The following is a 24,989-nucleotide window of genomic DNA, read 5'->3' as shown; positions in this document are numbered from 1 at the left end:
GATGGGGTACACTTGTCGCGTCTGGGCAATGAGATATTCTTGGGCAACATTTTAGTGTGGCTCGGGCAAGCCCACTGGTAAGTATGACCCGGGTTTTTTGGGGGGGGGGACCTGATAGTCGGTCTACTATGCAGGCCTGTGCGGTAAGGTCATAGGTTGGACAGACTAAATTGACTAATCTTTTGGGGCGCCTTATTAAGTGGGGCGACCAGAGGGGAGGGACATGTGGCTCTCACCTGACTCCAGGGGCAGTTACAACCGGTTGGTTGGAACGGGGCGGGGACAAAGGGGGGGTTACGCTTCCCATTGGCTGGTTGGCCACCCCGCACACGGGCGTAAGTAAGCTGCGCTGTCTGCATGGCCCCTTTATGGAGTAAGTCTTGAACGTATGGGGGTTGCCTGGGGGAAAGTACTTCCGTGTCAGCTGGGCCCCCTGCGCATGCGCACTCCGGTTGGGGTGCGCGGGACAATTTGGAGTAAAGAGGGAGGGGCCAACAATTTTGACCTTGCCGTAGGCCCAAAAGGAATACGCAGAAATGTGACCAGCAATATGTTTAGACTAGGATAGGAACATTATGTATTAGAGTTTTGTTAAAGCTAGAAATGAACACAAATGTACCGAATCCTGTCTTGGCATTTCTGCGTAAAATGTATATATGAATATATATTTTGTGTGTTTGTAAATAAATACGATCAAGGGGTCCACGACCCCCTATTTCCAAACAAGAAAACGTTGTTTGGGTTTTTTGTCAGTCAAGGGAGGAGGGGGGTGATAGGCCGTACCAGACCATAGAGGAAGGCGGGGCCGGCATCGGCCCCGCCGCCATTATGGCGGTCGGCCGTGCCCCCCGCAACACCTTCACGCATTGGCCGCGACCCGGAAGCGATTGATTCACTTCCGGGTTGTGGGAGACTCCCCCGCGCCCCGGAAGTGATCGGATCGCTTCCGGGGCGTGGGCGACTCTCAGGACTCCTTAAAGCCGGGGGGAGCGCGGACAGCAGTCTCTTGCTTTCCGCTCCCCTCGGCAGCACACCCCAGCACGTGTGCCCCCTCCGCCGGAGGGCTCTTAACCTTTTTTCCCCACCCACCATCCCTGAACTAAATGTTTGTCAAGCTGTTTTCTCCACAGGATGTCATTTAATGAAGAGAAGTTATATTTAAATGCCTTTTTTGTCGTGTTTAAGGCGTTATTCCAGTTCAGGCGGTAAGGTCATAGGTTGGACAGACTAAATTGACTAATCTTTTGGGGCGCCTTATTAAGTGGGGCGACCAGAGTGGAGGGACATGTGGCTCTCACCTGACTCCAGGGGCAGTTACAACCGGTTGGTTGGAACGGGGCGGGGACAAAGGGGGGGGGGGGGGGTTACGCTTCCCATTGGCTGGTTGGCCACCCCGCACGCGGGCGTAAGTAAGCTGTGCTGTCTGCATGGCCCCTTTATGGAGTAAGTCTTGAACGTATGGGGGTTGCCTGGGGGAAAGTACTTCCGGGTCAGCTGGGCCCCCTGCGCACTCCGGTTGGGGTGCGCGGGACAATTTGGAGTAAAGAGGGAGGGGCCAACAATTTTGACCTTGCCGTAGGCCCAAAAGGAATACGCAGAAATGTGACCAGCAATATGTTTAGACTAGGATAGGAACATTATGTATTAGAGTTTTGTTAAAGCTAGAAATGAACACAAATGTACCGAATCCTGTCTTGGCATTTCTGCGTAAAATGTATATATGAATATATCTTTTGTGCGTTTGTAAATAAATACGATCAGGGGGTCCACGACCCCCTATTTCCAAACAAGAAAACGTTGTTTGGGTTTTTTGTCAGTCAAGGGAGGAGGGGGGTGATAGGCCGTACCAGACCATATGCTCAGCAGCGGCTCCATTCAGAGGCATACACTGCCCCTCCCTCCATTCTGCCTTCTTTTTCGGCAGCAGCCGAGCAGAGTACTTTCTGCGCAGCACAGTCTCCAGTGCCATCCAGCCTGCACTGCCTGACTTTCCCCTGAGTACCGGTACTGTCCTTGGCGAAGGAAAAGTTCCGGTACTCAAAGGGAGAAAAATAAAAAGTGGCGGTACTCCGTACCGGTGAGTACCGGCCCATTTAAAGCACTGAATATGATGGGGTGGGGGTGTCTGGACTGTTTTTTTCTTCTTTGTTTTTTATTGGTTCTAATAATGGGGCGCTGCACTGGGTTTCTTGCCAGACAGAACATGAGGGGTAAAAATGTTTGTTGTTGTTTCAGGTTATTCTATGCTTAACCGAGGCGTGTGAAGTGGGGGTTCTTGTGTTTCAAGTTTTTATAGGGCATCGCTTCTTAAGCAGCTGTACGTCGCACTGCCACCTCTATTCTGACCTCTTGGCCTTGGTTCTCGGCTTAGCCGCATTGGGAGACCCCGGGTGGTGAACTGTCTGGCACACACTAGAAAGCAGATTATGACAGCCCAAAGGGGCAACAATTATTAGTTGGAAGATTAGGAGAATGGAGGTAGAGGGCACATCAAGTGTCATAGAGTCCTCTCGTTCCTGAGACGAAATAACATTGACATTGCATGCCTACACGAGACACACCTCAATGACTCAAGCAGCCAGGGTGGCCAAGAAAGGAAGGTGCTAGTTGTATTCCACCACCTTCTCCACATATGACAGAGTGGTCTCGATCTGGATCTCTCTGGGGCAATGTAAAGACCGCTATTTACTCGCGCAACAGGGAGGTCAGTTCTTCTCACACGGGCAGGCAGCCGGTCTCAATTTGCTGTTTCACAGACAGCTATTTTTATACCGAGTTAAACAATGGGGATTACAAAAGTAAGTCATCTAAACAGTTACACATAAATACATGTTGATCGTAAGAAACAGGAGATCATCTGTGACCCTTGACTTTAGCCTAATTCGTTACATATCCTTTATTGCAGTTTCCAACAATGCTTAGTAAACTAACCATTCTTCGTTCTTGAATGCATGTATATTTGTGGTAAATACAGTTTTTATAACTTGTGTGTGTTATCATTGTGTACCTAAGACCTACGCTTGCTCTTGACTAATTGAATCTCCTGCTCCTATTTGCTAATTTAGTTTCAGACTATTTGGAAATAGAAAATGTGTGCTGGTGAACCCGTGTGCTAAAGCCATAAATTCCTTGCTAAATACAAGTTGGCCTTTAACTGCCGCCATTTCAAGTTATTTATTCTATTATGTCCTGAAGTGAACACTTCACCTCTCTTTTGTCAGCATGAGATTTTATTCTATACTGCACTTCCACCACGTACAGCTGTGCAACTCTTTCTGCTGGTGTCTGTTGGTCTGCTATGTTTTCATATTTCAAATTTTTCACAACAGGACTTGATGCACTTCCAGGACATCAAAAAAACGATGTCGATGGCTGCCTAGACAGGTCCAGGATGTATAAGAGCAGGTGATTTGTTTCCAAGGTAGACATTATATTCCAAGAGGCTGGAGAAACATTTGTTCTGGGTGTGGTGCAATTTCTTCAGTACGCCAAGTTGGCCAGTACGGAGAGGGAGATATGGATGTGCTTCCCATATGCTCCACTATATAGTGATAGGAGCATTCTTTAGTTGGGCTTGAGTAGACACTTGATCACTCAGATGTACAAGACTCTGCACTGTGACAATTAGCAGCCCCCAAAGAGGGCAAGAGGATTTTGGGCGATGGAGTTGGGTGGGGGGGGGGGGGGTCAGATTTCTGTAGTTGGGGACTTTGGCATGTACTTTGGTAAAAGGGGTGTCTTGCAAGTCACGCTTCAATCTGATTCACTTCCACTTTCTTCACAGCACCTACCTCACACTGATCACTCTAAGCAAAATATACCCAGCTAAATCAGCAGATTGCCCACAGATGTCTTTCCCCGGGGGCCATGTTCTTAAATATGGCCTGGTCGGGCCCAGGTATGATGCAATTTTGGGTGCTAGTTGTAGACACATTAGCTGAGGCCACTTGGACTCGACTGACGCCCTCACCACAACATTCCCTGTTAAGCATAGTGCAAAGACCTAGGGCAAAGAAAATGGATTGTAAGTTTCTTCAGCTGACCCTCATGTTGGCAGAACGATGAGTGGCCATTGGTTGGATGGGGGCCACAAACCCCAGCTGAGAGATCTGGGTTAGGGATGTGACAGTTTCGGCTCTGGTGGAAGAAACACATCTCAGGAGGGCTAGATGGGATAATAAACTCCCAGAAGATTTGGAGGTGTGGGTGGAAATCTCTCGTTATTTTCTTAGCTAAGGAGAGGAAGGACCAGAATGATATGGCTGCACTTCTCTTGGTTTGGGCTACACAAAATTGGGAACTGCTGCAAGGGGAGGCCCAGGGCTGCACGACTGGGCACTCAGGATGGGGAGTCCCATCACTATGGATTTCAGAAAATCCAACTTCCTGCGGAACCCGCCCAACGAAGATTCTGATACTGACTGTTGTCTAATACCTTGCGTTTGCTCAGACTGCTTCTATGTCACCTGTGGTCACTCTGTTGTGTTTAGATTGGGAGTGCAAGTTTGCTGCTAGCTACTCCATTTATGGCTGAGCTGGGGAAATTCTTAAATAAACTCCTACAAACGACTTCAAACAGCTTTGTGATTTCTTTCTATATGCTGTGGATTAGAATACAACAAATCGGCGATGATCTGCTCCCCAGTTTCGAATCGATGTGTCTGCATTTTAAGCGCCCATCTCAGTTTAAGCAGTGGAAACCTCCTTCAGTACTTCTGAATATTTTAGCAAGCGTTCTAAGTTTGAAAATCCAAAAACAAAAGGGAATCCCGCATTTGGCATTTCACTAATCTTGTATTGCTTATTTCCTGCAGGTTGGGTTTTGCGGTTTCTGACCGGCACTTTATTCAATATTGTCTTATTTAACTTGGTCAGCTTATTAATAGAGACGTGTTTTACCTTTTCATTGACATTCAGCCAATTTGTCACAGGTAACGCAGAGCATTCAGAGTAATGAGGTATGCAACATACTCTACAGTATGCAACTACTCTACACACACCAAAAGTGAGAAACATTTAGCTGTCATGACATGGGGATGTACTACAGGACTTGTGTGCACAGGAATGTTATCCGGATAATCCAATGTTTAATACAATATATGAAAGCATTTTAGTGACATTGGGCTAAACAATGTACTAACTATGGCAAGGATGGGTTTACCTTTCGGACTGGAGATAACTTGAACATGAAATATTACTAAGTTTATGGGCAGTCCCTCAGCCTCACTGCTGCTCTGGCTACCTCCTGCAGTGCATTTGGACAAAGGTATAAATGGCTAGAGATCAACATTGGCTGCTGCTCTTTAAACCACAGAGTAGGAATATGTTGGGGTTTTTCACAGAAGAGTTTGGGTTCAGCATGGGTAGTGGGAGGGTTGGTGGGATGTTAATGTCGAGTAGGTTCCAACTCTTTGAAAGTTTGGCTACTATCTACATAGACTGGCACAACTTATCTGTAGCACAGCATTCTTATAGTGGAGATGGCTAGTAAAAAACTCACGGGCCCTCATTAACTCCACATTGGTACAGGGACTAACCGTCCAATGTAAGACAGGACAGATTCTTGCTCGCAGTAATACACATTGACATGGTTTTTCTGCAACAGACCCACCTCCCAAGAGGTCTCCCCTGCGGACAGTGAAAAACTGGGAAACAGATATTTTCTTCATATTCCACATATGCAAGAGGAGTTGCCATTCTTATTTAAATAAATGTCCGATTCAGACATATACGATCTCGGACACCGAGGGCCGTTTTCTCTTTGATCAAGGTTTTCTACATGGAGCTCATTTAACACTCAAATATATACAGCCCTAACTATGATGATATGGAATTCTTTTCCTGGACCCTGGACCATTGTGTGGCATTAAACCCACAAACAATTATTTGGATTGGTGATCAAATCTTGACCTTAGACCCGATCTTGAAAGTACTAGCAGCGGATCTCGACAGGAGGTCAGAGCCAGAGAGAAGGTCCTGGCTGGGTCTAATGCAACAATATGACATGTTAGATCGTCAGCAGACCGGATACTCGCCCGCCAGGCAGATTACAATTTACTCCTCCGCACATGGTTGCTGCTCCAGAATAGATTTTAGGTTGGGAATAGCTAATGCTTCATGCTGGATGGATGATATAAAACATGTACCCAGGACATACTCAGATCAATCTCCTATGGTGCTGACCCAGCAAATTCCAAATACTATGATTAGACATAACTGTGGCATCTCCAACCCACTGCACTCAAGGCCCCCATGTTTAAAAAGGACATAAGGCATATTATCACATAGTAATTTGCAATAAACCAATGGTCAGTTAATACATATGCCACACTTTGGGAGCCGTTCAAGCCAGTAGTACATGGGAGTGAATCGCTATAGGGCGTGGTACCCTGAAATCAATTAGGACTAGATTGAAAGCAATTGAGGCTAAGGTTAAACAGAGAAGTTTACTTCATTCCTATGAGAAATGTGTGAGGAGGCGCAGAGTGTGGGATAGTTCCCCATCACTAAGTGAAGCTTTTGTAATTACTCTCCTTAAATCTGGTAAAGCCTGACATCTGTGGGACTAATACATACCACTGACAACAAAACTCAGACAAAACTTATTGCCAATAGGATTCTACCACTACTGCATGGCTTGGTTCGTCCAGATCAGTCTGTGTTCATACTGGGTATCTCAACTGCAGATACTCTATGAACATAATTCGCAGCAACACATCAAATTGACCCAGAGGTGCACGCAATGTCCACATTACAGGATGCCATTAAGGCCTTTGACTCCACTGACTGGCCCAGAAAGAGTATGGGTAATGCCATGATGCAATCAATCAAACTATTGTACACACTCTTAGTGTACAATAAAGATAATCAATCTACCCCTATTACAATGGGACAGAGCACTAGACAGGGAAGCTCTTTGTCAGCAATCCTCTTTGCGCTAGCAGTAGAGCACCTGGCAAGTATACTTAGAGAGCTCCACCAGTACAAAGGGATCACCTTTAAGGCCCATCGAGTGCTGGTATTAATGTATGCCGATGACATTCTCCTGCTTGTTAAAGTTTCAGAGCTTGATCTAAACCCTATAATTAAAGAAACTGTGAAACATAGTATTTATTCAGGACTGACCATTAACTGGTTCGCATTGAACATGCTTCCTCCCTTTGGGGACACTTGCCCCGACTCTGGATTTACCTATGAAGTGGTAGGACACACTAATTAAATATCTGGGCATACAATATAGCTCTGACATATATCTCATTATAAAGGAAAACCATGGAAAATGCATTGGAAAAAGATCCCCGCAATAAAAAAATGGAATAGCCTGCTAATCTCATTAGAGGGTAGGATAATTTTCATAAAAATTGTGATATTGCCTACTTCATTGTATCTTTTCCACTAAACCGAACCCAAAAATTATTTAGTGCACTAAACTCCCTTATAATAAATGTTCTTGGGCTGGGAAACAACTCACAATCGGCTGGAGCACACTGCAGTTGTCATATAAAAGTGGAGGATTTGCTGCGCTTAATTTTGATGTGTACTCTTTGGTGGCTCGGGCGCTGTTTGCCCAAAAAACAGTTTCAAAATACCAGGACTTTGAGTTTGACAGGAGATTGGTTGATCCAAATCACAGAACACAATAATAACAAAGAAGGCTTGCAGACCTAACAAAGAGATCCATACAGAATAATGTATGGGCTTAGCATGGCTTAGGCTGGCTTTGGTCTGAAAGACTGACAAAATAGCTGTAACACAACGAGGTACCAGACTACTGGGGACTCTGGGTGACATATACACTAAGGACAAATTTGTACAGTACAGGTATTTGTACATCCCTGAATATTGTCATACCACTGTGCAGGACCATAGGAGAGCAGTAGCCATCATTACAGCTCCACCAGAAAAAACTACACAGGTTAGAAGGGCTCACGGCTCCACTCTGCCCGCACCATAGATCGTTCTAAAGTTTTGAAATTGACCCTGCGCCACCCTACCTGTCCTCAGTCGTGCTGTCCCCATTCCACAGCGGCTTGTGCCGTTTGAGAGGAGGGACGTGCATCAATCATTCTTTCACTGCCCGGAAATACCGACATCAGAAATCAGCGCTCTAGTCGCAGCAGCTTCTTTACCCGCCCACTTCCATCCGGCTAAAAGGAAGTGCTCAGTGCGATCGCGCAGCTGATGCGTGCAGCGGACGCGCGCAGCAGGGCGCCAAAGGCAAGCACGTATGTGCATGGCCAAGAGCTTCACACAGTCAATAGAGCATCCCCCCCCCGTGAACTGTACCATTATCCCTCAGTCAGCTGAGGCTATGAAGGCTCAAACAACCCCCCCCCCCCCGATTGGCCAATCATCTTTGAAAGTAAGGCCTATTGACTCCCTAAATAACGCTTTATCGCCTAATCCTACCAATCTAACAGGGATGTTTTGCATTGCTCGATCTCTCTCAAAACATGGCCTTGAAATCTAGACTTTGCTAGATTTTGAGAAACCAGACCTCTTTTTTGTCACCAAGACGTGGCTCCATGAGTCTTCTTTCCCTGACATTTCTACAACCCTCCCCCATGATTACGAGCTGACGAGATTAGATCGGAACGACAAGCAAGGAGGAGGCTTAGCAATAGCCTTTAGGGCCAATTTCAAACTTTGTATAATCGATACCCTTCTCACAGATTGTGGAGAAATATGCCTTTTCAAAATGAATTGTCTAACCAAGGGATCCTGGAGAGGCGCCTTACTTTATCGCCCACCAGGCAACAAAGCTAATGTTGTTAGCCATTTATTCAAGACGATTGCTCCACATGTTCTGGCTGCTGATAACATTCTCCTATTGGGAGATTTTTAATTATCATGCTGAATTCTTATGCGACCCACACTCCAACAACCTCATCTCTAGCCTAAACACCTTAGGTCTCAACCAGCTGGTGACTGGTTCCACCCACACAGCTAGCCACACGCTAGACCTTTTATTTACCAACTCGTCCCACGTTAAGGTCGAATCACCAATTCCAGTTCTCTGGTCCGACCATCATATATTAAAATGTAATATGCAGGTAACCTCGACCCTGCAAAATTCCCGAAAGGAACCAACGTTAAGCAGATCATGGGACAAAATTAGCCTAGCCTCTTTTTCCTTCCACTTTACCCCCCTCCTCTATCCGAATTAGACAACCCCAATGCGGCAGCCAAATCCTTCGAGGGAGCAATTAGTCGGACCCTAGAAAGAATTGCTCCCAGAATAAAAGTCAAACGCCCTCATAAACTATCCCCTTGGTTCACTACAGACTTAAAAGCAGACAAACTAGCCGCCCGGAAGGTCGACCACAAGTTGAGACACTCAAAAAGTGCTATAGATAGACAGGTCTACAAATTCTTACACAGGGGCTATCTTGACCACATTGCCACGGCCAAAAAGACCTACTTAGGGGATAGAATTAATCAAGCCTCCAACTCTCAACAAGAATTCTACAAGATACTAAAAGAATTTACTAACCCCTCCTCTTGTCAGCTAACTCAGATCGCTTCGCAAGAGTGGGTGGATACTTTATCATCTTTCTTTGTAGATAAAATTAATAACATTCATAGCCTCTTCCCCCACCTAGCCAGCGAACCATCAAATCAGAGACCTGCCAGCAATCACCTCTCGCCTCCTTCTCTTCTCAATGAATTCTCTGAATTCACACAAGAAGATGTTTCATCCACGCATAGGAGGGTGAAATCAGGCTCCCCCACAGACCCGGTCTCTGCCCATGTGCTGTCCAAAATTGGACCAGCCCTTCATCCCGGCCAAACCAAACACCTCAATCTCTCATTATTTCACTGTACTGTGCCCTCAAGATGGAAAGAGGCCATGGTCAGACCTATTTTAAAGAAGCATACCCTAGACCCTAAGCAGCCCAACAACTACAGGCCAATCTCTTTTCTTACTCTCTTCGGGAAGGTTTTAGAGTCATTGGTCAACAAACAACTAACCAATCATTTAGAAAGCAATAACTTGCTGGATTCCTCTCAATCTGGGTTTCAGGCTTTTTATAGCATCGAAACGGCATGATTGGAAATGGTCGATAATATCAGGCTCTCCCTTGATGCCAGACAATCTGCCATCTTGGTCCTTCTCGACCTGTCGGCTGCCTTCAACACCATCTCCCACAGCATTCTTTTGGATCGTCTGCAGGAACTGGGTGTTGGGGGCACCGCGTTGAATTGCTCAGGAGCTATCTGACCGATCTTACATCCAAAGTTCAAATAGGTGCTTTTACTTCCAGCAGCCAACTCATTGACTAGGGTGTCCCCAAGGGATCTATCCTGAGCCCTACACTCTTTAATTTGTATGTATCACCTCTGGCCAACGTCATCAAATCCTATGGCTTGGATACAGTGTTGTACGCTGACGACACTCAGTTGTTAATTACCTTCGGACCAGAGCCTACCAACACCAAACATAGATTCAGGCAGTGTATGTCGGACATACACGGCTGGATGTTAAACAATCATCTTCAACTCAACGCTAGCAAAACCGAAATCGTCCTCTTTGGCAATGCACAAACGTTGTGGACAAATGATTGGTGGCCCTCCACTCTAGGCATATGCCCCCCACCTAAGACCGCAACCTAGGAGTGTTGATTGACAATAATGTCTCTATGTCAGACCACGTCAACCCCGTAGCTCGTATGTGCTATGGACTAAGGCGAAGCCTCCATAAAATCTTTTAATGGGTCCCACTGTCATCTCGAATGCTACTGGTCTAGGGATTAATAATCAGCCGCTTGGACTACGGCAACGCCCTTTTAGCTTCCATAAATGAAGAACACCAAACAAAGCTCTAGGTCCCTCAGAACACGGCAGCTAGATTGGTTTTAAACCTTCCACCCCGTTTTCCCTCGGCACCTAGTCTGAAAGCCCTTCATTTGCTTCCAATAAGGAAACAGATACATTTTAAGATAAATTGTCTAGTACACAAAAACCTTAATGGACATGGCCCTCAGTATCTGGTTAATAAACTGAAAAGGTATCAGCCCGTCAGAACTCTCCGATCTGCCAATAAAAACCTCCTAACTATCCCGAACATTTGCACAGTCAAGAACAATGGAAGATCATTTTCCAGTCTTGCTTCCACTTTATGGAACACCTTGCCTCTGTATCTTCGTGTAGAGAGCGACCACAAGAAATTCAGCAAATCTCTTAAAACCTGGCTTTTCTGAGACTACTTTCCTTCAGTTTGTACCCCCCCTCTCACCCTTTCCTTTTTTCTGAGTTCAGGCTAGCGCTTTGAGACTTTAGGGTGATATATGTGCTTAACAAGAACCTTTACATAACATAACACATAACCCAAAAAAATGGAAACTACTAACCATGATAATAGCAACTCCCTTCTCTGCTAGGAGGATCACTACTATGCTGTGCTAAATGATCTAAAGGTGAATGGACACAATGTAAGAGGAGAATGGGCCCAGGAGTTGGGCATGATTTGAAGAGTGGGCCTATTGCGGTCAGCAAACCAAGGAAATCTCCCCAAACGTGAGACAGATCAGTGGCTCGGTAAAGCCTACAGGGAGTCCGTGAATGGTTAGGAAATTGAATAATATTAACAGACTAATAAAGTATATATAAATAAACAAAATTGAAAATGTTAAAAGGTTCTGTAAATGTGAAGGAATTTGAAATTGATGGCAAAAAATTACAAAATTGTTTTCTCAGATTGACTAGCGGGGCAATGCAAAAGCATTATACAGAATCAATTCAATTTAGAAAAGCTCCACTCTTCCCATTAAAATTAAAAGTTAGATGTTTTAAAATAGTTGTTTGTGAATTAAATACATGATCTCATCATTTGTGTATTTAATTTGATGAATGATTGTTTCTGTATTGCTTTTACGTTCAAATCGTTGGTCCTCTGCTGTTAGTAATTACTCAGTGGGAGTCTCCAGATTCAAATAATGACTCAATCGGGCTCCCTACGTTCCAGTAATCATTATTATGTAGGGTTCCACAGAAGTCAAAAGGTTAAGAAGCACCAACATAAATTAGTACATGACAAATGTATTAATAGAACCTATTAAACTGCAAGTATGGTAACATTTGGTGTGACTGACAGTTTTAAGTATTGGAGATGTGCAGCTTCCACGGCAGGTTTCATACACCTGGCCTGGTATTTCCCACCAGTAAGCGAATACTGGCTATAAATTGTAATCACAATGTGCACAATGACTGAAGACCAGCCGCCGCTTTCCCCTTTGGTTGACGTGCTGGGTTACATGAAGATTATTCTTAAATCCCTAAGAAATTATGTAGCAATGGCTTTGTAGTTAGGGAAGCGTGGAATGCCATATCAAGTGGGAGAGCTAAGCCCCATGTAAAAGGACTGGTTTAAGGACCTGGCCATGGGTAATGACCAGGCTGAGGTTTGCACCTCTCTCCTTCAGAGTACATCACAACCTAAAGACATCTGGAGCCCTCTGTGAACGTACCTTTCTAGCTTGGACATAAAATCAAGTCTCTTTTACATAATTCTAGTCACTCATCATATGGGGATTGTGCTAATTAAGATCTAGCAGTGAAAACATGAATGAACTACTGTGATACCGTTGAAGTTACAATGCGCATGTAATGTCGTGTATACACAATTCTAGAACTGCATGACACATATTGTAAAGCCCAGCAGGTTTATATAAAATAATGCCATGTGTCATCATATTTGTACCTTCTGCCAATATTAAATAAAATGTAAACAAAATATATGATATTTGACTATCTGCTCAGAAAAATAGATATCACTTCTTTAAATAACTAGAAAAGTAGTTTACTCAGTCTGTATGTAGGGGGGAGGGGGTGGGATACTGCTGATTAGTTATAAGTTGTGGGGGGGAGGAGGGCTGTCATGTTTATTTTCATAACTGTAACACATTGAATATGCAAACATATTATGTGCTCCGGTTGATACTGTAATGTAATGAATATCTGTTATATTTACTAGAATATATTGACGGTAGGAAGCAAACATATGTATTGTGCATTACTAAGATGTATACCATTGATAATGGCTGTTGTCGTATTAAGAAAAGCAATAAAATATGTTTAAAAAAACAAACCTAGAAAAGTAGTTAAAAAGTGGCATTTTTGTAAGGGACATTCATTTGGAACATTTATCAAGTACTCACCTACAAAAAGTAACAGGTAAATATGGTTTGTGTTCTCTTACATTTCATAGTTTATGTGCACTTCTTCTGTAGGCACTTAGGGGTCGATTATGTTGGCGGGCGGATCGCCACCGCACGAACAGCGGTGGCGATCCGCCCGCCAATTGCCACCGCCCACCTCCAATTTCCCCCCGCCACATTACGATGGCGGGGGGGGGAGGGACCCCAGTGGAGGGAAAGACGGTCCGCTGGTTTTCCGCCGGTCGACTCGTCGACTGGGCGGAAAAAGTGTTTAATATGGTGGCGGTGTCTGTAAGACACCGCCATCCATATTAAGATGACTGCGGAGATCAGCCTTTCCATGGCAGCGTTAAAGCATGCGGATCCTGCATTTGAGGGCCCGTTGTGGGCCCCCAGGGTGTTGGGGGGTGCACATGGGGGGTATCTATGGTACCCTCCAGCATTTGCATGCACAAGGTGGCGGGCACCGCGCGGTGCCTGTCACGTTGTGCATTCAAATGCACAATAAGCATTTTTTACCTTGCGGTGGGTGCTGCATGCAGCACCGCCCGCCGCAATGTAAAAACTGCAGGATGCGCCCGCCAGTGTGGCGAGTGCATCCTAATGCCTACGACGGGACTGCCGCACCTATGTCGGGCAGTCCCTTTAGCCGTTGCGGTGGTGGGCGGTCAAAGTCCACCCGCCATCGCAATAGACCCCTTAGTTCCTATGTTACTTTAGTGCAGGTGTCGACAAAATATGTCATCTGAATGTGGTTACACGCATGGCCTGAATTACTTGACTGATTTATGATCAATTATAACCTAGACAGCACTGCTGGATTAAAGTGTCTTAAAGTGGGAATGTTTGGACCAATTTAAAATTACACTTAACTGCACTAGAGGACGCGGCTTGGACATAAAGAACTATGGAAAAATAAACTATGCTATGCGCATGATTATTCCAAAATGTTAAGGGAAGTTTGAAAGCCGACATATATTGTTATAGCTGTATGATCCCTTCTAAAGCATAAAGAAATTGGTTAGGAATTGAAGGAAGAAGATTTCAAGCATTGTATGCTCCAATATCTGCAGGCTAAGAGGAATGATTGGTCCATACCCATAAACTCAATCCCAAGATGCTCTGCCAATGCAGAAAGTTGACAAAAAGAAAGAAAAAGGGACAAAGTTTCAGAAAAGAGCAATACACTGTACTGAAATCAAATTACACATAAAAATTATGACTATTCTGTGTTTGAACACTGAAACATGGACAACTGGCGCATGGTTAATGAGACAGTGCTCACATAGATTGTAGTAGGCTTCAATAACAATATTGTCTTTAGGAAACTTTACATTATCAAATTCACACATTTTGGAAAGACAAAACACACAAAAATCAGTGAACTATAACCTTTCAAGATCTTACTGTGATTTATGCGGGCAGACATCCAGTCTACATGTTGCTCCTTGTAGATATACATGAAGGTTTTAAATCTGCTAAACATTCATAATCTACCTCTATGTGTTCCACTACTCTAGAAGTCTACTTAAGTTTCCCTGTTCATGTAAATTCAATATACAAATAATTCCTACATGGTTGCCCCCACCTTTGACAAGACTTACCCTGCTATAACTTTTCCTTCCTCTCTTTCGCACTAGATATCCTCAATCTTCTACAAATGTTTTATTCAGCAATCGTTTTACATTTATAAACCTTTTTATCTATATGTAACACAACCCCACTTTCAAAAAGTTAACTCAAAAAATGTGCCAATCTATGTCGCTATACTAAACTGCTGATCTCTCAGTCAATCAGTCAAACTACAAACCAAGCTGTTTGTTTATAAAGCACTGTCTGCAGCATCATTCTGTAGATCGCTGTGCTTTTTGGTCTACCCAAACCAGTTTATCTGTCTTTCTGCCAGTATGGCTATCCACCACAAACAACGTTTATAATATGTGGGCACCCTAAAGTTTAAGGCATGGTATGATCACAGAATGAGGTCACCTTACACATTCATGCTCATCATGGTACTTCAGCCATATAGGAAAAAGGCTCTGCTAAAACCCGTTTTGTAGGTGCTTGTAGCGTAGAAACGTTCTTATAATAAAGTGTTGTAAATGGAATGAGAATACCATTGCTCTTATGTTTGGATGGTATTAAAGACGCTAGGATAATCTTCTGATTAAAGAAAGCAGCAGCCAAGGGATTACTGAGGAAAGTTTAGAAGGACAGAAAAGTCAATAATTTAAAAGAAAATACTTTTAATTTCACTCTTTTGTAAGAATATTTTAAAGCAGATAGCATAACACCCTGTTAATATGCCTAAGTTTGTATGTGTGTTTATAGTCATGATGATTCATTTTTGAGAGTTGTATGTTAGTTTACTTGGCAACACCCAAGCAAGGTGAGATCCACTAATTAACTACAGATACAAACCATGCATGAAAACTGTTATTTATTGGTGACCTGATTATGTGGTAAATGCCAAACCAGGGCAATTCAGCAATGTATTTCTATTGGGAATCTTGAGAAGAACAATGCTATGTCTAGCACATACTAATAGGAACCCACTCCCATGGTTTGAAAGCATACAGGAAATACTACTTTTTATCCTACATTTTACACTTCTACCGTAATAGCTAAATTGAAAATGCTTTGTAAAACAGCACAATTACAAATATACACTTAAACGGTGTTGGACTGTTATATGGTGAAAGAAAAGTTTCTGAAGAACCACAATGTCTGGTATGTATGTAACTTCACTTAGCATATTCATTAGCAAATCTGACTAGATATAAGAAGCTGAGGCGAGTAAGGTAAAACCCTTTTATAACAGTGCAGGTCAAAAGATAAAGTATAATGTGTTTTCTTATTGCTTTCTAAATATCACATGGTGGTCTGGCCAAGTTCAGAATCACTATAAATCCCTATTCCTGAAATTGTGTATGGGAGATGAAAAATGGAGAACCTCTAGTTTGATTACAGAGTCTATTTAAAGAGTGGGCTTGTCAAAAGTCAACTGTTAGATGTAGGTCTGAAACACCTCAGTTGATGATTATTTAAACATTTTGTTCAAGGTATGGAAAATAAATTACTCTCTCACCCTGTTTATATTCTGGTTCAATGGGAATGATGTTCTCATTTTGCTATTTACAAGGGTAGTCTACAAATGGCAGAAGAGAGAGTTGATGCCTGTTAACATCACAGAAGCATTAGACATATATATTATTTGATAAAATGCTTTTATTTAGTGTCAAAGAATTAATTTGATCTAAATAATAAATAATTCTATTAAGTGATATGAGTTCTAAACTTTGTTATTAGCCTCACTAAATCTATGTTAGAAAGGCAAGAGGAATCAAAGATTGGTTTGGTAAAAGCAGGAATAACATTCGGATCCTATGATGAAATAATGCAGAGCTAGAAACTGTATAGGTCTTTTTAATTTGAACTAGACGCAGTCCCAATGTGCCAAAAATTGACTTGGATTTCAGTTATATTAGAAACAGACTTCATAATGTGCAAAGTGTGACTAGAATTCACCTTTTCAAAACGATCAATTATTAATTCTAAAATAGTGTTGTTCAATGTCATTTAGAAGGAAATGCTCTAAAAATTTCTTAAATCTGCATCCCTTAAACACAAGTGATTTATGGACACTTAATAGCCAGCTTTATATTACCAGCAAATAAGTGTACTGAATGTGTGTCAGTCCGTCAGTCAGTTCAGCAGACCTAAATCATTCTTCTTACAGTTTAGCAAACTAGTTGATTTTTCTTTTCCAGCATACAGCTACCATGGTCTACCATATGCACCTAGATGTGATAGTGTTGCACCTTTCTCTATGCTGTTTTAACTGATCTGCCCACTAAACTTTGCATTATCCACCTGCCTATGCATAGAAGGCAATGTTTAATCTTTGTATTCCACTTCTTTTTTTAAATTACTGCATAGTTGCTTAACTGATGTACACTATTGATATATGTAACTAGCTCCGCATCCTTGTATGCATGCAACTCTAACCCCTATTTAGCATTTGTTCATGACTTAGAAAATACTATAAATAATTAACTGATATATTGTTCAATTTAGCCATTTCTTTTGAGAGAATTAGAATCTTTAAATATAAAGGCTTCTTAGTTAAAGCCTTAATGTTCATTGCAAAGAAAGAAAACAAATGGCCATGTACATGTGTGACAGTATAGACAGCTCAACTGAAACCATTTAGCTTTGCGTGAATCTGTGAATAAAGTTATACCGTGATACCTTCAGTAAGTGCCAAATAACTAATGGATTCTAATCAAAAGGATTATTTGGTGATGGCTGAAGCCTCTGTTTCAGAAAAAAAGAAGCACATGTATTATTTACATATCTTGTTGTGTATGTAGATTATCAAATTACACATGAAAAATATTAAGCCTACTTTTATTCGTTAACTCATAGGAAAACAAATCATCTGAAACACTACACTAAGATGAAACATCCAGATTTCATACTTAAATTTGGCAATTCAGCATCCCTAAAGAGAATAAGTTCAACAACTGTTGCAAATGAATTGCTTTTTAGTTCAAGTTACTTTTAGATAGGTATACAATTCATGGTTAGGTTGTATCCTATAAATAAGCTACATCTGTCAATTTATGTTAAAAGATGAACTCAGACAAGTCTGGAGCAAATGTTAATTGCCTAACTTTTATATAAAGGAAACAAACAAAAATATCTAATGTCCATTCATTTAAATATGCCACTTCATTGTCTTTTATTGTATGTTTCCAAGCAAGATGTAGACTGGTGTAAACCAAACTAGGGACTTAAAAAATACCTATATTATACTTGAAAAAGCTTAACTAGACACAGTGTTGTCTGTAAGCCCCATCAGAATTTCAAGAACAGTATCTTATTTTTGCATTAAATTTGAATATTTAACTTCATACGCAATCAATATTAATATCACTGTTTTATTATTTTGCGTCTCTATCCTAATGATTTTCAAGCCAGTCTTAAAATATATCATCAAAGATAGGCCGCTGAGTGCTTTCAATAAAATCAAAGTCCACAATAAACTGAAATAATAATATATATATATTTTTCTTTAAATATGGAACCAAAACTGTCTGACAAGAAAAACAATTAATTGAAAATACTGGTTTTGATTTAGTATTAGGTCTAAAATATATATCATTATCTGTTCGTATCTGAGTGAATGACAATAATAAAGTATTTTGGTCATACAGCCTATTCCCAGAATTTATTTGCACCAGGCACATATTTTTCATGAAATTGTTGAAATCAACAATATACCAGATTCGGCACATGTTATGTGAATAACAAAAATAAAAAGTGTTGCCATATAAGCTTTTCACAAAATGTCTTTTCACTTTTCATTGGCCACATATTTTTAGGAACCTAATTAACTTGTATCCGTATTATAATCTTATTAAGGTTGGCATGAACCATATTAATTTTCCTTCAGTGGATAACCACCGATTCCATACATACTAGTGATTTTTCTGACAACACAATAAACCTGCAACACTTTCACGGTTAAACCATATTCACGCAGCTAACAATTCTTAAATGTAAAGCCATGACTAATTATCTTCATGAGCGCCGCTAATGATGTATCAACTGCATTGAAAGCCTGGTTAAATATCAAAAAATTAGTAACATGCTCATGCACGCATATTTCAGCTTTTATGTTAGTTCGTTGCTTTAATGTTTGGTCTAACTGTAATTCTATTCTATTTCCAACAAAGGACTTTGAATCAGAATGTCGCCATCTAAAATATATTAATGGAAATCATTATTAAACTGGAATATTTGCTATTAAATATTTTTGCAGGAAAACATACTGATAAAACCTGCATGGCTTGTGCTGGACTAGGTCAGTTGTTTTACCTTTTTTTTAATAAAAAGAAGTTACCTAGTTTCAAAACAAAGAAATCTTTGAATAGAATGTTGATTTACTTTCTATGCAACATGTTCCTTACTGCACTTCTCAGTAGCACTTTTTAATTTTTAAACAGATCTGTCCTTTTGCCATGCTCATTAAAACTTGTATGCAGACAAAATATTCTCCTTTTATTGGTTGTCTCTTAATGTTCAGGAATAAGAAATTATAAAATTGGTCTCAGAGATTGGTATTTCTTTCCCTTATTGTTACCGATGCCTTCTTGAGAAAACAATGTGTCATGGTAACCCATAAGGATGTGAAAGGTACGAAAGCAATTAACTTTTTAAGCCTATTTAGACGAAAAATCTTTGCCCCTGGAACTGTGTCTACTTTACAAGTGTTTGTTAATCTGAAGACTACATTGCCTAGGTAGATTTAGGTTCTTCTAACTACAACTGGCAATAAATATGGGGAAAAAGTAAAGAAAGCAGTTGGAAGGTTTCTGCCACATCAGTACTGTGAAGAAACATTATATTGTTCTGTCAGATATATTTATAGCTGCAGAAAAAAGTCTATCAAGAACTGGACACAAACTTGCTAGCTTAGAGACAAGAGTGAGGTGGGCAAACTCAGAATTCTTTAAAAGAGTCTTGCGAGTTATGTCAAGGAAACTAAAAGAAGGAGACTGCAGTAAACATTTTCATTATTTTGTGCCTCTGGGAACGAATGTCCTGAAACTTTTACTGACATTAGGGATATATTATTCATTTGATGTTTTAAAGTTGCATATTTACATTACAATTAACTGACAGGCTTTTGTGACTTTATAATGTTCAACGTTATAGTGAGTTTCACTTTTTATGAATTTTATTCCAAAATAATAATGTACTGTATAAACAATCAGGCTTACTTTGGTATGGAATCAGCAGAAATGTTGGTTTAGTTTACTGCAACTAGAATCTAACATACTCATCCCTTTTACCACTTTAAAGAAATACATCAACAAGAAATTACCTGCACATTGCTGAAAACTAGAGTACATGTTTACATACTTCCAGTAAAAGGTGTACTTTTACTAAAATGAATGCAACAAGAACAGTGATAGAACAATTCTTAACATTTTGGCAAGAGTTAACTATGTGGCTGAAGACACGTTCTACTTTATGTTGCAAATTCAGACACAAGCCTTCATAAATTCAGAAGCCTTTTTCTAAGAACTTGGGGTGAAGAGGCTGGATTTTGGCAAATGAATCAGTTTTTCCATGGTTTTCAAAGAAAGCAAAGGATGCTGCTTTATGGAAATGTGTGGGTGCTTTTTATAGAAAAGTGTTGTGAAACAGATGAATACATATTATCATAGCACCTGCAATTAAGGTTATTAAAACAAATGAAGCTTCAAATAACTTCAGGTCATGATTTCCGTGTCGCAGTGTTAAGTTTGGTTAAATATTTCCAGCATTTTAAAAACAACATGTTTGAGCAGCACATTACAATTTTAAGGTTGAGTGCATCTCACTAGATTTGTATGGCAATGCATTGTCTAAATAAACTGGGCAAACATCTGCATACATTATCTATCTATCTTTTTCAATTAAAATGTGTACCAACATTTTGGACATATCGGTCTAACTTGAGTTATTATTTAGATATTTTGGGAGAAATAACTCTTGTACACTAAGGTTTTTATAATTCAAAAATATATTTATCCTCAGTTCCTTAGAATACATTTCTAAAGCAAAACAATGTCTAACAAACTTTGTGATTTATTTAAGAGGATTCACATAGTATTTGGAAAATATAGATAAATAAGGGCGGAGTGCATCATATGACTTTCAATATTTTACCACTAATTACTATAAAATCCGATTTAGAGCAATGAATCAAGTCTAAAAGTGATAAAAACAAATTTTTAGATACATTGTATTTTGTGTTAATGAGCTCTTGGTGGATGGCTGTCATCAAAGGACAGAAGAAGTTATGGATTTGTGTTGTGGAACGTCTGCTAATGAAAAAGCTGAATATATATTGCCAGTGGGTATATTTAGATTTTCAACACGCCATATCAAATATTGACATATTGCACTGAAACACAGGTTTGATTTTGAGATAGACAATTAATAAATGTACTGTTTTGGAAATGCACAGTTGATAGGTAGTGGGTGTTTGGGTATCTACAAGGCAACATAGAATATAAATAAAATATTTTCCAGAGCTAAGGAGTAGGATTTTGTTTAAATCCCGTGTGGTGGTTACAATAGCTAGAAGAGCTTCCCATAAAGGCTCTAATGAACACTACAATTACATTAGCCAGTTTGAAAGATGCAATTGGGGTGTCTATGTTTATCTATATGGCTGTAATATAATTGGTACCATATTATTTACCCTGTAACCTCTTAAAATTATTTATGGTGTCCTGCAAGAGTCACTATTGAAGCAGTGTCCAATGTCATGTTATAGCACATTACACATGTTGAATACAAGAAATATATAGAATATGTTTTAGAAATATGTTTAAATGTGTTATAATACAATGAAACATGGTCTGTTTCACAGATATATGGTTTTAGTGTTTCAAACCAATCATTGCCATTTCTGATATCTAAACCAGCATCTGGATTCTCTAGTCTCCTTGGTTTGCTGGTCAGAAACAATTTTTAGCAGTATGGCGAAAAGTACATTATAATGTTGAGCCCATGCCAGTAGCCATGGTTTGAGAGATCTGCCATCACTCTGCAGCTGTAACTACATTTTTTGCTAATTAGTTTTTTTTTCCGTTTTTTTGTTGCAGAGTTTTATATAGCGCGAACTTGACCCGAATCCAATCCAATCAGGTATCAGAGCGCTTTACATAGCACCAGTTACGTTACATGAGGACACACATTATTTTTTTGTTAGGCACGGGGAGATTAAGTGATTTGCCCAGAATCACAGGAAGTTCAGCGTCATTACCGAGACTCTAACCCAGTTCCCCAGGTCCGAGGTCGAGCGCCCCAGCCGTTAGGCCAACTCCTCTCCCCCAAGTTGTTTAGGTTGTGTAACTTTCACCAGTTGGCTAATGTATTGAAATTATACAAAGATGACTCTCCCTGTTCCAATGCCAGATGAATCAGATTTAGCCTTTCCTTCATCCAGAAGAAACAACAAATACAATATTTCAGTGCCAGTAGGCGAAGATTCATAATTAACCATTTGGCTCAATAAATGTTCTGAATATATTACAAAGGTTTAACACATGCACATTAATGAGACAAGCAAGTCTTGATGCCCAAGGTGATTAAAGATAGATTCCAACTTAATGTCCGGATATACTCTATTCACAAAATTCTTGATTTCAATTAAATTTTACTGGAAAATATTTCTGTTAAATTGTACATCTATTTTTTGACAGCTGAAACCCTTTACAGTCGGCGTTTTGTTCACATTTGGTTATGTACATTTCTGTCACTTAATTGCTTTCTAAATGATTGCCTATTTTTAAATATAAATGTGCATCCCACAGATGTTTTGCAAAAAAAATAATCTAAAATTACTAAAAGCTTGTTTAAGAAACACTACTTCTAAAGCACCTTCATGGGTATAAGGAAGCATACTTCTGAAAAGTACACACATAAATATAAGTTAATAGGAGAATTTTTTTTTTAATTAAAGGTGCATGTTTTGCAAAGTTATTGAATGGTTTCATTATATGATAATTTTCTCTCCAATGTTTTCTTATATAGTCACCACGGGGTAGCTACGAACTGGGAATGTGTACACAGAGAAAAACATGTGCTTAACTGTTCCGGATTGGTAATGCACATGAACCCCAACAGCAGTGATGTGTCTACAGATGTTGCACTTGGGTGGAGAACCCTACAATTTAAGTTAATTATTGATTCTCTTCTCCCTCACTTATTCCAACAACTGAGAGATTTGAGGTTAGGCCCCGCAAATTGGCGGTATGTGTTGGGAACCTGCTTCCAATGTAATGCTGCAGTGATGGCATCTATTCTCAACTCAAATTCAATTACCATTGCTTACACTTATGTATATAATTGTTAGAAACTACGGCATTTATTTTGGCCTAATGTTCCTCCTTGTTTTACATTACATACGGAACTTCTACAAAGCAATAATTTGCCAGTAGACTGTTACCACATAGTCTATGTCCTGTAACGATGTGCTGGAAATAGGAACCGGTCATAACATCCTTTACCATTCCTTGGACAATTAGGTGTAAAACATAGTTCTATTGTTAACCTGATTAATACAATATTTGATATCAACGTGTTAAATGTGATTGATTACCTTCTTAACTTGGTACACCAAACTAAAATGCAGAAACATCAGGGATCTACATATTCATATTATAATTTAAGTGAAATTTATTACACAATATTTTATACAATGAATAGAATGAATGCATAGACAAATATAACTTATCAGTGTGATTTATATACTTCAAGGGCCTACACTTATGGCTACGGTCACTTAGTAAAGCCAAAATATCACTCCTGTTCATACACGATCCTTTTCATTAAGTCGAACAATTGTATTGGTGACCAGGAATACCAACAAAAGTTTAATGTCAGTTCCATTTCCTACTGTAAACAATACTAGGAAGATCTCTGCAATGTGTTTAGGCTTTAGAGTTGTTCATATTAATACCACAAAAATGTTTTGTGTCCTGTTACCTGTATGCTATTTATTATGGCTACAATCGTCCCTGAAATATTTTCACACATTCCGATAATCAAGGGGATACTTGTCTAAAATTCTTCTTGATTTATGCATCAATTAGGCATATTGCTATAATTGGCTCTATGTATTCAACTACTTTTTACTTATTAACAATATTCCTTACAAGAAACACCAGGATTAGACTGGAGGACTATTTGCTCCAAGTCCATATCTTGAAGCCTCTGCCATTTCATGTAATTCCTATCCCTACAGATAAGTCAGCTAACAACCCAGGACGCTAAGGTAACAACAATCTTAAGAAATAAGCCAGGGCTAGTGTTCTTCATACAGAAACCATTGTCTTATTAAGTTTAAAGATGCCCTCATTTCTCATATTTGCTGGACCCATCTAAACCTTGCATGCTGAATACACACAAACATTAACAGCAACTAAACAGCAAGAGGATTACAAAAATAATCATTGTTATAATATTAATTTTTCATGCTACAGACAGTGGCAATCAGGAAAAGACCTAGTAGGAAACAAAGACACATCCAGATAAGCTGAAGACTGAGAAAAGATGCAGCAATAAGACAGTGGCACTGACTGCACATGCTCCCATTCAGGCACAGACAGAAAGGAAGTAGACGTACTGTAGAAGCTGGCCATTACGTAGTTTTGGCAGCGATCACCAGTAAACTCATTTGGGCACCTGAGAGGAAAGACAAAAAAGGTAGAGAAAAACAGAGAAAAGAGAAGAGTTGAATAAATGCAAAGAAAGAGGTTTCTTCCAGTGTAAACGTTTTGCACTTGGCGAGTTCATGGCAGTGACTGGATCTTGACTCAGGCTGTCAACATGGCTTAAAATGTCATCAAATGGGGGATTCAGCAACGCTGCTAACTGCCTAAAGGCCAACAGTAATATGTTTGTGACTCTGTGAATTGCAGGTTTTCATTACTATTTTTGTTTTCTGTAATATGGCCCGGCATTAAATGCCCCACCCTGCCCATTCTGCTTGATGGCATAACCTTGAGACGATAGATGTACGTCCACATACATAGAGACTCAATGAAAACATCAGAGAAAGAGCATTAGCACTAATTACTCAGATGACATTTTGGACTAAACGTACATTTTCATTGAATTTAGAAAAATAATTCTAAAAGGAATCAAACAACAAAGTAAATGAGCAAATGCAAATATACTTTGAGTTTATGCCATGTTAGAACTAGAGAGGTTAAACAGTCACATCTGAACCATGAAGACTCCAAGTAGCAGAGTTTTCTTTTGCTG

General features: G+C 40.2%; 1 protein-coding gene across 1 annotated transcript in view; it reads right to left on the bottom strand.

Annotated features, from left to right (window-relative positions):
- Positions 1–24,989, bottom strand: part of LOC146861750 (pro-neuregulin-1, membrane-bound isoform-like) — a 689,810-nt gene that overhangs the window by 370,050 nt on the left and 294,771 nt on the right. The window contains 2 exon segments of the mRNA XM_085640932.1: positions 14,256–14,279; positions 24,349–24,407. Of these exon segments, the coding sequence (XP_085497058.1) occupies positions 14,256–14,279; positions 24,349–24,407 (83 nt within the window).

This window comes from Triturus cristatus, chromosome 2_2 (assembly GCF_964204655.1).
Source record: "Triturus cristatus chromosome 2_2, aTriCri1.1, whole genome shotgun sequence".
Taxonomy (NCBI): Eukaryota; Metazoa; Chordata; class Amphibia; order Caudata; family Salamandridae; genus Triturus; species Triturus cristatus.
Note: the sequence above shows the minus strand (reverse complement) of the source record. Positions and strands in the feature narration are given on the sequence as shown.